Source organism: Conger conger, chromosome 11 (assembly GCF_963514075.1).
Source record: "Conger conger chromosome 11, fConCon1.1, whole genome shotgun sequence".
NCBI lineage: Eukaryota > Metazoa > Chordata > Actinopteri > Anguilliformes > Congridae > Conger > Conger conger.
Window position 1 is genome coordinate 31,438,066 of NC_083770.1, and position 14,463 is coordinate 31,452,528.

Sequence of the window (14,463 nt, forward strand, 5' to 3'; positions counted from 1 at the left end):
CTTCTGTAAGTGAGCAGTGGCTGGGCCGTAGTGCGGGGGAGTAGCCGTGGGGGCTGATCTTTTATTAGCAACCCTTTTCTCCCGATTGCTGTTCTTCAGCTTCTCTGACTCAAAGGCTGCCAAATTTATCAAGTGTGTGTGTACGTGCCTGCGTGCGTACGTGTCTGTGTCTGTGCTGGCATGTGAGAGTCAGCGAGAGAGAGATACTGAGACTTTGTGTTCATGTACTGTACATGTTGTGCGATGTAGGGATGTTTTTGAGATGTAGAATGCTTTTCTGACATGTGTGTTTTTAAAAGGCTGAAAGGATTCATTGAGTGCACTTCAGCATAAAACTTTTATAAAGTATGAAGTTCATACTTTACTGGTTTTACATTCTGTATAAGTTGCCACAGGCTATTAGGTCTGTAATTTATGTGGTTTGATAGTTTGCACATCATACTGAATAACATTCTTGACCTTAATATCAAGATTTTATTTTATTATTATTTTTAAAGATCCTTTGCCTCACATTACATTGTTGAATGGGAGTGGATCTGTATTCATTACGTATGTGGTGGCATTTTAGAAGCCTTCTGTATGGTTTTGTTTCTGAAACACAAGTCACTGCAGTTTTCCTCTCTCAGCAGAGAGAGTATTCTATGGGCCCTGCTACACAAACCCTGATTCCGTTTGAGTGCAATTTCAAAAACCCAGGCTGAATGGATTTTTGAGCTTAATTTACCGTTATACCTGAAATATCACAGGCAGTGCTTTGAGTTAATGGAGAGAACTCTGCTGGGTGCGAGGCAATTCATTTAATACATGTGCATATACCGTATTTCAATTTACAGTATAGCCTGAAAGCAATGTGGAATTCTAATTAAAACTACCAAGCAATCATCATTCCTATGTCAATCTACTGAATTTCCTGTTGTGCTTCTTATTTTGCCAGATTTCATTATTTTGTAGTTATAAATGTGTTCATCTTGAAAATATTATTTTCTTGGAATGCATATAATACAAGTAATATACCAAAGTTATTTTGCAGAATTCTTTTTTATTTTATTTTATTTTAGTTATTTATTTGATTATATTTTCCCATTTGAAGTATCTTTGACTTGAGCAAATATCATATTATTTATAGCCTGCTATTTTCCTAGATCCCCTGACAGTTGTGTATGGAACTATTGATTTGATTATAAATAAGGTGCCTGAATGTTTATTGGCAAAACTCGGCTCACACTAGGCCATTTGGTTTTATTGATGTGACGGTGTTTGCAGCAGTTACCAGAGCTAAGTGCCCTTTTCAGTTTCTGATTTCTCATTTTGTCATCTAGAATTTGAAGTGGTAAAGGTATACATACAGTATAAAAACTGGGATCTAGACGTGGACTTGGCTGTTTTTTGTTTGTTTTATTCTTTTTTTTTTTGTTGCCATAAATGCTCTCTCCCTCTGTGCTTCACTGATGCCCCCCTCTTCTTTCTTTATCCCTTTATCTGATGCAGATCAGTGGCTGCAGGACTCAACTCCCCAGCGAAGACCAACTCCCTGGAAAAAAAGCTTCACATTAAAGGCAAAGAACTTCAGGAAACCCAAGACAGATGTCACAAGGTAGCGTGTCGCGCTCGGCGCACCTGCGATGTCCCCCGCGGCTGCCGTCCCACCTCGGGGCTGTAATCACACTTTAATGGCATCAATCCATCACCCCAGCCCACAGCCCCAGCCCCAGCCATCACCCCAGCCCACAGCCCCAGCCCCAGCCATCACCCCAGCCCACAGCCCCAGCCCCAGCCATCACCCCAGCCCACAGCCCCAGCCCCAGCCCCAGCCATCACCCCAGCCCACAGCCCCAGCCCCAGCCCCAGCCATCACCCCAGCCCACAGCCCCAGCCCCAGCCCCAGCCATCACCCCAGCCCACAGCCCACAGCCCCAGCCCCAGCCATCACCCCAGCCCACAGCCCCAGCCCCAGCCCCAGCCATCACCCCAGCCCACAGCCCACAGCCCCAGCCCCAGCCATCACCCCAGCCCACAGCCCACAGCCCCAGCCCCAGCCCCAGCCCCAGCTGATCTGTAGAAATGCCTGTCAGGCCTGTGTTGTTCGGGTGCGTGAGTCCTGTCTTGTGTGAAGACGCCCCTGCATTGTTGTTTCCAGGAGAAAGGTCAGAGTGACTTCTTCACTTGGGGCTTTTGGAACAGTGATTCATACCCAGTTTCCAGGAGAACATATGGAGAACTGATATATTACAGGCTGTGGGTTGAAGATCAGGCTTCTAGCACAGGTCCATCGTAGCCTAAAGAAGCTGTGCTCCGTGCAGGCCTATGGGCCTGTCTTCCCTTTTCATAGTTAATAGCGTTAGGTACAGTACCTCCATTATTCGTTACTTGTCTTTTCCAGTTATTTTTCATTGCATATCAGATCCAACTTAGTTTACGCTTGACACATTATTACATAACAAGTAAAAATAAATCTAAGCTGTTCATTCTTGTTCTAGGGTTTGAACCAGTCCAGTTCCTGCAGTCTCTCATGATCATTACCCCAGATTACTATTCACAGGCAATTGAATCCTTGGATCATGGAAGCTCACCAAAAAAACAAGAATTTTCTTGATTTTACAACTTTTTTTTAGATAATGGACCTCTATGGACCTAGTTCTTGATTTCTCAATTTTTGGGCTCTGTTGTTGTTTCGAGTAACTGTGGAACACCCCTAATATTTGGAAATAGACGACCTGCATGTTACCCCTCCCTCAGCAGACGGATGCAACGCCAGCGTTGTATTTGATCATATGACCGTTTTTGAAGACGCATGACCGTTGAAATGCATTGTGATTGTGATTCCTTGGCCTTCCTATGGGTTTTCTACATAATGGGTTAACCTGAAAATGCTCTTGTGAGGAGAACAGAGCCATGTGTGTCCAGCCATGGTACCCAGAGCTGCAGGACTGATTAGCCCTGGTCCTGGAGGGGCCCTGTCTCTCAGCGTTTCCTGCTGTCTTCAGACTAAATATACAGAACAGCTGATTTGTGCCTGGATGAAGCAAAAGCTTGATTTAATTGAAAATGCTGATTACATCTGGCAGATAAAATATTTATTCATTTATTTTTGATATTCCCAAAGTTTTCACACCCTTAATAAAGATGCACAGCAAAGACTATAAAACAAATCAAACAATTTTCTGACATGTTGAAAATATTGTACCTAACAATTCAATACATCTCACATTATAAATCTATTTCCTGAAAAAAAGATTCTCTCAAATGTCCGCACTTTCTTTTCTGTCATTTCTGAACGCTATGTACAGTACCTCTACAGGGATGACATCTGGGACATCCTCAATATCCTCTTATCCTCTCCACTGTGAAGAGATTGGTGAACATTTTGGGGAATATCCTTCAGTCTGCGCTTGTGGAGAACCTTTTCCAGTGTGGGCTACCCTCTTCAGCGCAAATCACTTTTTTCAATTACGTTTAAGTCTGGAGACTGAAGTTGCCAAAACCGTAATTGTGTGGTCGAATCAACCTTCTGGGTTGAATTTGAAGAACACTCGGGGTCATCATCTTCGTGACGATCCATTTGACCAAAATGTCCAGCTAGAATTCATGATTCCACTCACCTTAACAAGCTCCAGTACCACTCGGTGCAAAATTACCACATAACATCAAATATCCACCACCATGTTTCCCCATGGGTATGCTGTTGTTTTCAACATAAGCTGCCTTCCTCCGCCTGGTCTGTGTGGCAAAAATCCAAATATGAATCTTATCTACTGTACCATAACACCCTGTTTCTGGTTCTGGTCCATCTGGAGCAAACTTGTGATGTTTTGATGATAGCGGAAAGTGGTATACTGTACAGTGTTTCCTTTTCCACCTTTTCTTTTGTAACCCCCTGACTTGTGAACAGCCCTTTGTCTTTGGTCTTCTGAGAGTTCCTGTCCCTATAGTGATGAATGGCACTTTATCCCTGGGAAAGAGAGAACTATGAGAGATTATTATTATTATTATTATTATTATTATTATTATTATTATTATTACTGCTGCTACTGCTACTACTAATGTTTGCAGTGGTTTGTGTTCAGATGGAGCAGGAAATCTCCCGAGTCCAGCGTAAGATGACTGATCTGGAGTCAGTGCTGCAGCAGAAGGACGTGGAGCTGAAGGCCTCGGAGACGCAGAGGACCATCCTGGAGCAGGACCTGGCCACCTACATCACCGAGTGCAGCGTGCGTGTGACATCACGTCCTGTTTTGCTTTGTTCATTACCTTACGCTTTATGACATCCACAAAGCTATATCTGTTTCTAAAATGATCTCTGTATACCAATTTGTTGATATCAAAATGATGCCAAACTACAACCAAACGTAACTCTATATTGACAAAAGTCCAAAGAAATGCAGGGCAATTGTCGCACCCAGCTGGTGTTAATTTATCGAGTTATGTCTGACCTCTGGTGTTGCAGTCGCACACTGGTTTAGATTATCTACCATAATCTCACTGAAACAGATAAAATTACAGAATGTGACAGAATGGACAATGGAATGGAGGTGATGTTTCCATCCGCATTGCGTGTGTGTATGTATTTAATGGTTGCGTTAACTCCGGATTCTGCTTTTTTATGCAGCCAAAATGCAGGGGCGTTCTATATAATACAGAGCATTCTATAAACACTGATATTCCAAAGTATTTATTAAGATTACAACAGGCTAAGACCCAGACCTGAACCATAACAAAATAATTACTCCTGTTTCTTTGTGCCAATCGTCTTTCACTGCCTGACATTACTGTTGTTTATTTATCATAATATTTAGACAGCCATTGGTAACATTCCAAGATTCTAAGAGAAAAGTGCTTAATTTGAATGAGAAGTCAAGCTCCAGCTAGCTCGCTCAACAAGAGTAAATTAAAATAGGGCTTGAGAGTTTTTTCATTTAGTTTTTGACTTCTCATTCAAATTAAACACTTTCTCTTTGAATCTTGGAATGTTACCAATGGTTGTCTAAATATTATGATAAATAGACAACAGTATTGTCTGGAACTGAAAGTCGATTGGCCGGTGTGGCAAAAATTAGTCTTGATCAGAATGCTACTGTAAAACATTATTTGTAACATTTCATCCCACAAATCCCGCTATTTCATCCTGCATCAGCTGCATGTCATAATAACATTACAAAAAACAACATACATTTAATTATTGTGAGTTGGCCTGCAATGGCGAACATTTTAATTTTTATTGGTGCACAATTTAATTGGTGTAAAATACAGATTTTGAAATGTCCTGGGTTCCAAAGATACAGCATTCCATCAGCTATCGCGATCACTGGTAAAAAAAGATTTTTTGCGAAAGTATGTGTGTGTGTGTGTGTGTTGCAGAGCCTGAAGCGCAGTTTGGAGCAGGCGCGAATGGAGGTGTCTCAGGAGGATGACAAGGCCCTGCAGCTTCTGCACGACATCCGCGAACAAAGCAACAAGCTGCAGGAGATCAAAGAGCAGGTGAGGTCCTGAAATCCAGTCACGTCTGTCCTTTCTCTGTGCTCTGTCCATCTCCAGTGCTGGAAATGGTCATGGTGTGGTTTTCTCCTGACCATCTCCAGTGCTGGAAACGGTCATGGTGTGGTTTTCTCCTGACCATCTCCAGTGCTGGAATCGGTCATGGTGTGGTTTTCTCTTGGATGCGAGCGTCCTGTAGAACATGTAGCCGTGACTTGGCTCGAAATGCACCGGGCCCTGCTGCCCTTAGCCGCACAGGACCAATGTCACCGTGAAAACCCCCAAACCTCTCTGAAAGTCTGTGTGCTGGTCGGGAGTGTACCCCCTCACTGGCAGGGTCACAGAGGCCCCTCCTGTGCTTGTTTATCTGGCTTCCTCCTCGCTGCCGTACAGTACCTGTTTGGTGTGAAGTCTTCCGGTGCTCATGATTCGCTGCAAGGCTCTTGTCCTTGTTTTCCGTGGCTTGGGCCCTGAGGACCATGGGGCTGTCTGTGGCAGTGTTAATTAGAGAGGGTCAGGGGTGCTAGCTGCCCCCACCTTTTCCTCAGCTGGGGGCTCCAGCACCCTGTGGCCTTTTGGACTCCGCTCTTATTAAACACCTCGGCCTGCACCGAGACTCCGCCCCGTCAATATTTTCTGTGTGTTCTGCATACCCTCTGCCCATATTCCCTAATCTCACCCCAACCCCCAGCCCTGCTGTATGATGAGGAGGTGCCAGCAACGAGAGCTTGCCCAACCCCCAATTCCCCTCTCCCCCCTCCTCCCTCTTCTCCCTGGCTCCCCTGCACCCCCAGAGCACAGTTTCTGGACACTTTGCCCCTCTAAACTTGGTACTGCCGCAACATGTACATGTATTCCTACCTGTGAACACCTGCTTGTTTGACAGTTAAGTATTACTTTGAGTATTTCAGTACAGTATGTTTAAAGGTACAATAGGTAAGATTTTTGTGTTAAAACATTGTTATAAGACCATTGTAAAACCCTTCCCATCATTGGAAAAAACCTCACTGACATGTTGACTCACCCTTTGCCTGTGTTTATAGTCCTTACATTTGGGTTTAAAAATTTACAGTTGACGGCCCGACACTGTACCAAAACATTGTATAAGGGGGAGGGATAAACAGGGGGAGGGATAAACAGTGTTGTGGTTTGAAGGTGTTTGTTGCTGCTGTCCCTCTCTTGACCGTTAGAAGTCAAAAATTAGCTATTGTACCTTTGAGACATGTGCTAATGATGTTTACGAAGTCATGGGGAACACAAAGTGTTTGCCATGTATGTGTAGAAAGGCCTTTGTCTTTATGAGGGTTCTAGTCACATGATGTTCAGTGTTTGTGCAACATTGTAAAGCTACGCTGCAGTCTATGTTGGATCAGGAAAGTAGGCAATGGAGTCTTTCACATTCAGACTAAAATACACTCTTGGATATCCAGAGAAACAGGATTTCCTAGAGGAAAAAAAATAATCAACCAGCTCTCACCAATGATTGCTCAACGCACGCTCTGTCTTGCGGTTGCCATGGTAACGAAAACCAATACCTGTAAGTGGGCAGTTTCTCAGCATACTAGTGTGTGGTGGAGTATTGAGACGAGTTGTCTCCTTTATTGAGATCGGGAGAACTGACGATCCCATTTCTTGCTGTCGCCTGTCACCTCGGCAACCATTCCCAGGTCGATGAGAATTGGATTGTGAGCTCCTGCACTGGATTAGATACCATCTCCACTGTGGAAAATAATGAATACCATGTCAAATCTTTAGGCAGCATCTTAGAAATACTGTCTACTAATGTATATCGCTTTGACATGATTTTAGTTCTGAGCCTGTCGATTAATTTTTTCATGCTTGAACAGCATCCTGCATAAAAGCCTGTTTTAACAATCTGAATAAGCTTAAAGGAATATACCAACAATTTGGGAAATATACCTTTTTTCCGACTTACCCAGACTTAGACAAGATGTTGTGCATTCACTGGCTCAGTTTCCATGCTAGCGTCTCGTGTTAGCTTAGCATATAGACTTGAAGCCTATAGGAGTCAGTAGCCTACCTCACTCAAGCTGAGGAAACACACCTTACAGAAACTCTTATTTAAACAAGGTATCAAATTTGAAATACACGTGCGGGAAATTTTTCTTTGAAATGAGAGTCGCTGTTTTCGGAGACGTTAGACAGTTGGAACTATAACCGCTGAGCGCAGTGATCCCGCACCTCCTGAAGGCACCTAGCACTGCACTGAACCAGCGGAAGATGGAAGGATACATGTGTGTTCGTAGTTCCAACCGTCTAATTTCTCAGAAAACAACAACTCTCGTTTAAAAAATATTTCCTGCACGTGTGTCAAATACACATGATACGTTGTGTAAATAAGACTGCTTCGGAGTTGCTGTAAGGTGTATTTCATCACTTTGAGGCTACAGACTCCTATAGGCTTCAAGTCCTTATGCTAGGCTAACATGGAAACCAAGCCAATGAATGCATAAAAATGTGGGTGTATGCCTTTAAATATGAAAGGGGAAGCTCAAATTAAAAATGTAATAAACTCCTCTGCAGTGGCATATTGATTGATTTTTTTGGTTTGTTTGTTTGTTTTGTTTTTGGTATCATAAAGCGATGTGTTAGCAAAGCCTCTTTTAATGAACCTTCCTCCAGTTAGATAGAGCCCAGAGTCTGCGGGTCTGTCACTGTGCTGGCATTTGAAGCATGGCACTTTATCCCTGGCTCCACTCTTATATCTGTTTGTTTTCATGTGTTGGAAGTGATTCTTTTTGTCTCTCTTCAGAGCACCACGGATGCTTATGCTTACCAAGGCATTCCTAAAATACAGCAAAATAGGGACATCCCCTACCTGATCAGTGTGTTTGATCTGGTCCCATTGGAATGCAGGCAAACACACACACAGACGCACGCACGCACACACACACTGCTGTAGGATATTCAATCAGCCAACTGTGTGGGCACACAGAGCTCAGAAAATTCATGGCAGTGAAACGCAAGAGATAGCTGTGTCTATACTGTTGAACCATACACGTACAATCTTATAAACAGGATGAACAGGACGCATGCTTTGAGCAGATGCGAAGAACAGATGCATTCATTCATTATGGGGAAGGTTTTGTTGAAAATGCTAACACTGTCGAGATTATTCACTGCATTCTGCTGCACAGAAAATAACTCTGTGACATGAGGCATTAGTTAGGAACGCCTGGTCCTTGCCTTGAGGAAAGGAAAGACTATCAGATCTTTGTGTGATATAAAAAGATGGTACGGAAGATTGATGCCTTGCCTGTTGTGAAAAGCTGAAGCCTTGCTGCGGTTATGGGGTCGGCTCCCCTGAGAAGCGGAGTGCGCATGTCAGCGTTTTTGGGGTGCGTGCTCACCCCCCCACCCCTGTGGTTCCCTCCTTTGCTCTGCTCCATGTATTGGCTGCGGCTCTTTTTTCGGTGGATCTACTCAAAGCCTGTCTCTGGGCAGCCCGGCTGTCACAGGCACTTGTTTCCCCTCTCTTTTTCCCCTCCTCGCTGCTTCTTTCCTTTTCTTTCCATCCTTTCTCTTTCTCTCCATACCTCTGCCCCTTCCCTGCCATGCCTTACACAAGAATCGTTTCGGCTAATTAAACCGACGCTACCTCCCAAATCCACAAGAACACGTGGACACTCTGCTCAGACTACAGTACGTTAATTAAAGGGCTCTTTGTGTTCTTTTTAATTAATCAAGTAAAGAAAGTCTTTGTTTCTTCTTTGTTATCGACTCGAGGCCTAGCCGAAACGTATCCGAGTTCCCGGGTTTCTTCCGCCGCTCCGATCCGCAGATTACCTCGTGAGAGACGTCACCTGCAGCGGAGGCGTTTAAATCTGGATTGATGTTCGCTCTAACTCCGCCGAGTCCGCTCTGACGCGTCACTCTGGCTGCGCTTCCGAAAAAACGCGCACGTAAACGAACCCAGATTCCTTCAGCGATGAACGCCCTTGTTCTGTACGAGTGCCCCTGGATGAATCATCCGTTCGGCTTTTATTTTCGCTGCTCTTACCCTTTGTATGTTCTGCTTCTTTTTCTGTCCTGTGTTTCCTTTTATATCCTTTTTATATCCGTTCGTCAAAAGCCGACTGTGGGCTGAAAGCCTATGTATGTGTGTGCTGCACTACTTTTCTTTTGCTGCACTCACCGATATGTGTAACTGAACCACCATTTGTAAACCTTGACATTATTGATTTACCCGCTACAAATGAGTCAGTGTTGTACCTGGAAAGATAATTAGATTTAACTGTAATTGTTTTTCTTAGGATGGCTAACATAATTAATATAACTTAAGGCACCATTAGCAATCTGTAGGTAATTTGTTTTTGGAACTTCTCAGAAGCATTATTGCTCAGTCAGAAAAGTCCCCAATCTAGATCTTGTTAGTGTTCAGTCAGCTATTTTTACCTTATGTTCTTCAACATTGAGTCATCAAGTATACATTTCTACAGTCATTTTCAGTGATCTCAGACAGGCCTTTTTCTGCCTTTTTGCAATATCCGTGATTCATGTTGTTTTCTTCTTGTCAGCGTGATGGCATGGCATTATCCTGATGGATGGGGGGGTGGGTTTGTAATTTCAGAAAAAACACCGGGGCTTCATTTAAACTTAATTGCAGCTGGATGAGGGGGACGGGCACGCCTGTCTGCTTAATCTGGGCTGAGCCGTCGCGTGTCCTGGGGGACACGCTATCTTCAGCCCTCTCTCCCACAGTAAATAAACTTGCTGATGGACAGGTTCAATATGCCGGCTGACCAGGCCGCTTTGTGGCAATGAGAGTGGACGGCCGTAGCTGACGGGTAATCACAGGTCAACGCGTCGCCCCAGTTAGCGTGACATCCGCTGCCTTGATGGACGCTCCCTCTCCTTGTCTTTCATCCTCTCCTAACAGCACCTCGTCCTCTCCTCCGCATTGTCCATTCTCTCCATCCCATCTCTGCGGCCTTTTTCTCCATTAATAAGATAAGATTTAAGATACGCTTTATAGAACCCCCTGGGGTGATTTGTCCTCTGCATTTCACCAATCCTAGTTACGTAGGAGCAGTGGGCAGCCACGTGCGGCACCCAGGGACCAACTCCAGTGGTCAAGGGCAAATTGCAGGAGCGCACCAAACCAGTCATGCATGTCTTTGAGTGGCTCCTGTCTCCCTCTCCCTCTCCTCGACCCCTGACCCCCGACCCCCGACCCCCACAGGAGTACCACGCCCAGCTGGAGGAGATGAGGGTGACGGTCCGGCAGCTGGAGGAGGACCTGTCGGCTGCCCGTCGCCGTAGCGACCTGTACGAGTCGGAGCTGAAGGAGTCCAGGCAGATGAGCGAGGAGCTGAAGAGGAAGGCGGTGGACTACCAGCAGAGGATGCAGAAGGTGCGGCACCCAAAAACCTCCATCTTCCACTCTTTTGCTCTGGTCCTTGAGACTTGTGCTAAAAGCTATCATGTTAGTAGAGGACCTCAAACGTCCACACACACATTTTTTGTGTTTTTGAGCTTGCTATCATCCTGGAGATTTCGATTTGTGCCCCTTACTGATCCAAATTAAACGATTACAATTTTGGTAGCAGTAAGCATATTGTAGGGTTCCAATCAGTGAAGAACGAAGTGTTGAGCCATCGTTTCTGCATTGTTCACAGCAGGCTACCTCCCAAGGATCGGTGCTGTGCTGAAGGGTTGTGCAATGTTCTGCTCGATGGGGTAATGCCCTGCTTTGTCTTACAGGCCAAGGAGCAAGGCAAAGCTGAGGTGGAGGAGCTGCTCTCCAAACTGGAGAAGGTGAGACTGACAGCAGGTCCTGGGCTGGGGGAGGTGGGCTAGACACAGTGGGACCGGGTCAGGCTGTTTCTGCTTTTTCCTTTTCCCTAATTATTATTATTTTATCTTCACTTTGATTTTCATGCATTGTGATTACTTCGTCCTGGGGAGTAGTGTTTTTTTATTCATTGGCTGCGATTTAAGAGTTTGTACCAAAATGTTATTTTCCAGACCAATGCAGAACAACAAGTGAAAATCCAGGACCTCCAGGAAAAACTATCCAAGGTAACCTGTTGTTCCTTAATATGATGATTGCCATTGAATCCATGCAGTTATCCTGATACAGAGTGAGAGGTTTCTTCATGAAACTTTAAATCATCCATGAATATTTATAAGACATAGTTGCTTTGTACATGTGCACTAACTCATAAATCTAGATGCCAGTGACTTTGGGAATTTTAACACTTGTTAAATGTTAGGGGCGGCCTGCAGCCTAGTGGAGGGGATTATTCCCTGCTTAGTCTAGTTAACTGTAAATCGCTTTGGATAAAGGCGTCATAAAGGCGTTAAATAACAAATTATTATTATTATTTGTCTGTTGATTTTAGCAAGTGTCTCATCATTTATGTAAGATATGCTGATTGACACTTGAGTGTTCGTCCTCCAGTAAGTAGCTTTGAGCTTTTCATCTTGAGTTTATATGGAGTCGCAGTTTAAGCGAATGAAAGTGGAGTTTAGAGAAATGAATCCATTGGGACGGCAGCAGACGGAGCTGAAGGGAGCGTGTAACGCGGTGGGGGGGTGCGCTGTGGCTCGCTGCAGGCGGTGAAGGCCAGCTCAGAGGCAACCGAGCTCCTGCAGAACATCCGGCAGGCCAAGGAGCGCCTGGAGCGCGAGCTGGAGCGTCTGCAGAACAAGGAGGACTCCAGCGACAGCCTGCGCAGGCGTCTGCGCGAGTCTGAGGTACGCCGTCTCCGCGGGATACCGCCGCGGGATACCGCCGCAAATCCACTTACAACACGATGAACTTGCATTGTTTCGGTTTGTTTGGCTAAGCTGTAGCACATTTTAATGAGCTGTTAACATGGGTAAGATAATTCTGTTAATTATTCTTTGTTTGTGCTCTTCTGCTGGGTTGCTGAGTTTGTATTTCAGGTGCAGTCCTGTGACGGTAATTTTGTGTGTGTGTCGCGTGTGCGTTGGCAGGATGGCAGGAAGACTCTGGAGAACCAGGTGAAGAGGCTGGAGATGGTGGAGCGGCGGGAGAACAAGCTGAAGGACGACATCCAGACCAAGTCCCAGCAGATACAGCAGATGGCGGATAAGATCCTGGTAAGATGGGGGATTAGGCCCGCCGCCCCTTCCTCAGATTAGTGGCCCCTCGTCTGCTTCCTCTCTCTGGGGTTTGTGTTGAGCACAGCCCCTCCCGGCACACACACACACACACACACACACACATATTGTCACACACACTCCCTCTCGTGTACCTGTACAAACCCCAGCATGTACAAGCATCTCCTCCAGCTGGTCATAGGCAGGCAGCTCTCAACGCTCGTCTCTCACCGCCGGCTTGTCTCTGCTCCAAAAGTGACAGATTGCAGGCATGGATGGTTCGCCTGCTTAGATTATATATTTATTTAATCCATTTAATTTGTTCGTCTTTTTTATTTATTTATTTGTCATTATTTATTTATCTTATTTGTGTGGAAATTGCGTTCAGGGCCTTGCCTGCTGATTGGCTGTCTTATCAAACACCCAATAGATATCCGTGATGTATTTTCTGGAACCATTTCACGTGGCCTCTTTGTTTACTAGTGTACTACCACGTCTGGTGTGATTGAAGGAAATGGATGAAAGATGACCTGTGCAACCTCGTGATAGGGGGTTATTCTCATTACATTTAAAAGAGCCATGAGTAGATGCATCCTGCAGCCCAAGTGAAAGGGTTGGGAGGCAGGAGGATTTAATGTGGCCCTTTGCCTGGTGTCTTTAGGAGCTGGAGGACAGTCTGCGGGAGGCCCAGACCTCCACCCAGCGTATGGAGACCCATCTGGAGCAGAAGGAGAGGCTGTACGAGGATAAGATCAAGGTAACAGAGCTGCTTAAACCCGCAGTCACTCCCAGCCTCTATGGTACCCCCATAAAGGGATGATGCCTTCATGCTGTTTCTTAGGTATGAAATCCTTTAATGTGATTGCCTTTCATGTTCTGAATGGAGGTAGATACCCAGAACTGAACCATGCTGCCATTTTATCAAAGGCTACATGCTAAATAACACTGGACCAGTTCCCGCAGTAACCTTCTCGATCTGTATGGTGAGGTGCATGAAATTTAGGATGATTCAGTTGTCTTCTATAGGCAGGATTCTCGCAGTGTGGTGGTTTTGGGTGCTGGTTTTCACTCAGTGCCCCTTTCCCAGGTTCTGGAGGCCCAGATGAAGGCAGATCTTTCCGAAAAAGAGGCACTGGAATCCAAGCGGGCCAAGCACGAGGAGGAGGCTCGCGAGAAGTGCAACCTCATCAGCGAGCAGACGGCGGTGAGGCCCGGTGGAAGACCGGTTCGGTTCTGGGGTGGGAGATGGACAAGGGTTTGGTCTCTTGTACTGAAATGTCAATGCATTTAATAACATAAAAAAGTTCACTGTTCCTGCCTTACTACTTGCAGTTATGGGCTTTCAGTTTGTATCAAATGAAATATTGACACATTTGCGGGCGATGGTGAGCAGGGCTCCCTCGTGTTATAACAGAGCGATCGGCTCTTTCCCTCAGTCTGGACTGTAATTGCCTGTACGCGGCTCAAAATGGCCGCCGGCTACGTACGGCCTTCCCCCCCCGATGAGATCTGCCATTTGCCTGTCCCTTGAAGACAGAAGTGCGCTCTGCTAATCTGCTGGATGCAGAGCCACAAGATATGGCTGTAATCTGCATATATTTACTGTATCAGAATGAGAGCTGTTAAAAGAGAGGGAGTCTTTCAGCCCGGCGTGTGTGCAGTTACTGTGTGAAGGACGGGGTGGGCCGGTGCCAGCCCCCTCAGCAGCATATGATAATTGCATGTTTTTTTAAAGCATGCCGTTAGTTGTTGGTGGGGGAGAGACCTGTGCTATTTATAATGTTCTCGCAATGTGTTATAATCACACTTTTCTTGTGGATGATTGCTTGATGTAATCGCTGTAACCACTATACCAATGACATTTTTGATTTGACTGAATGTTGGAACGGATTAATGCGCTTT

At 45.3% G+C, this 14,463-nt stretch overlaps 1 protein-coding gene across 5 annotated transcripts in view; it reads left to right on the plus strand.

The window, feature by feature from the left end:
• Positions 1 to 14,463, plus strand: part of LOC133140625 (citron rho-interacting kinase) — a 74,133-nt gene that overhangs the window by 26,552 nt on the left and 33,118 nt on the right. For all 5 annotated transcript variants that reach the window (XM_061260686.1, XM_061260687.1, XM_061260688.1 and 2 more), the window contains exons 11-20: positions 1,489 to 1,594; positions 4,065 to 4,208; positions 5,356 to 5,475; positions 10,676 to 10,846; positions 11,197 to 11,250; positions 11,461 to 11,514; positions 12,052 to 12,192; positions 12,436 to 12,561; positions 13,223 to 13,318; positions 13,649 to 13,765. In XM_061260686.1, the coding sequence (XP_061116670.1) occupies positions 1,489 to 1,594; positions 4,065 to 4,208; positions 5,356 to 5,475; positions 10,676 to 10,846; positions 11,197 to 11,250; positions 11,461 to 11,514; positions 12,052 to 12,192; positions 12,436 to 12,561; positions 13,223 to 13,318; positions 13,649 to 13,765 (1,129 nt within the window). The remainder of the gene's footprint in view (positions 1 to 1,488; positions 1,595 to 4,064; positions 4,209 to 5,355; positions 5,476 to 10,675; positions 10,847 to 11,196; positions 11,251 to 11,460; positions 11,515 to 12,051; positions 12,193 to 12,435; positions 12,562 to 13,222; positions 13,319 to 13,648; positions 13,766 to 14,463) is intronic.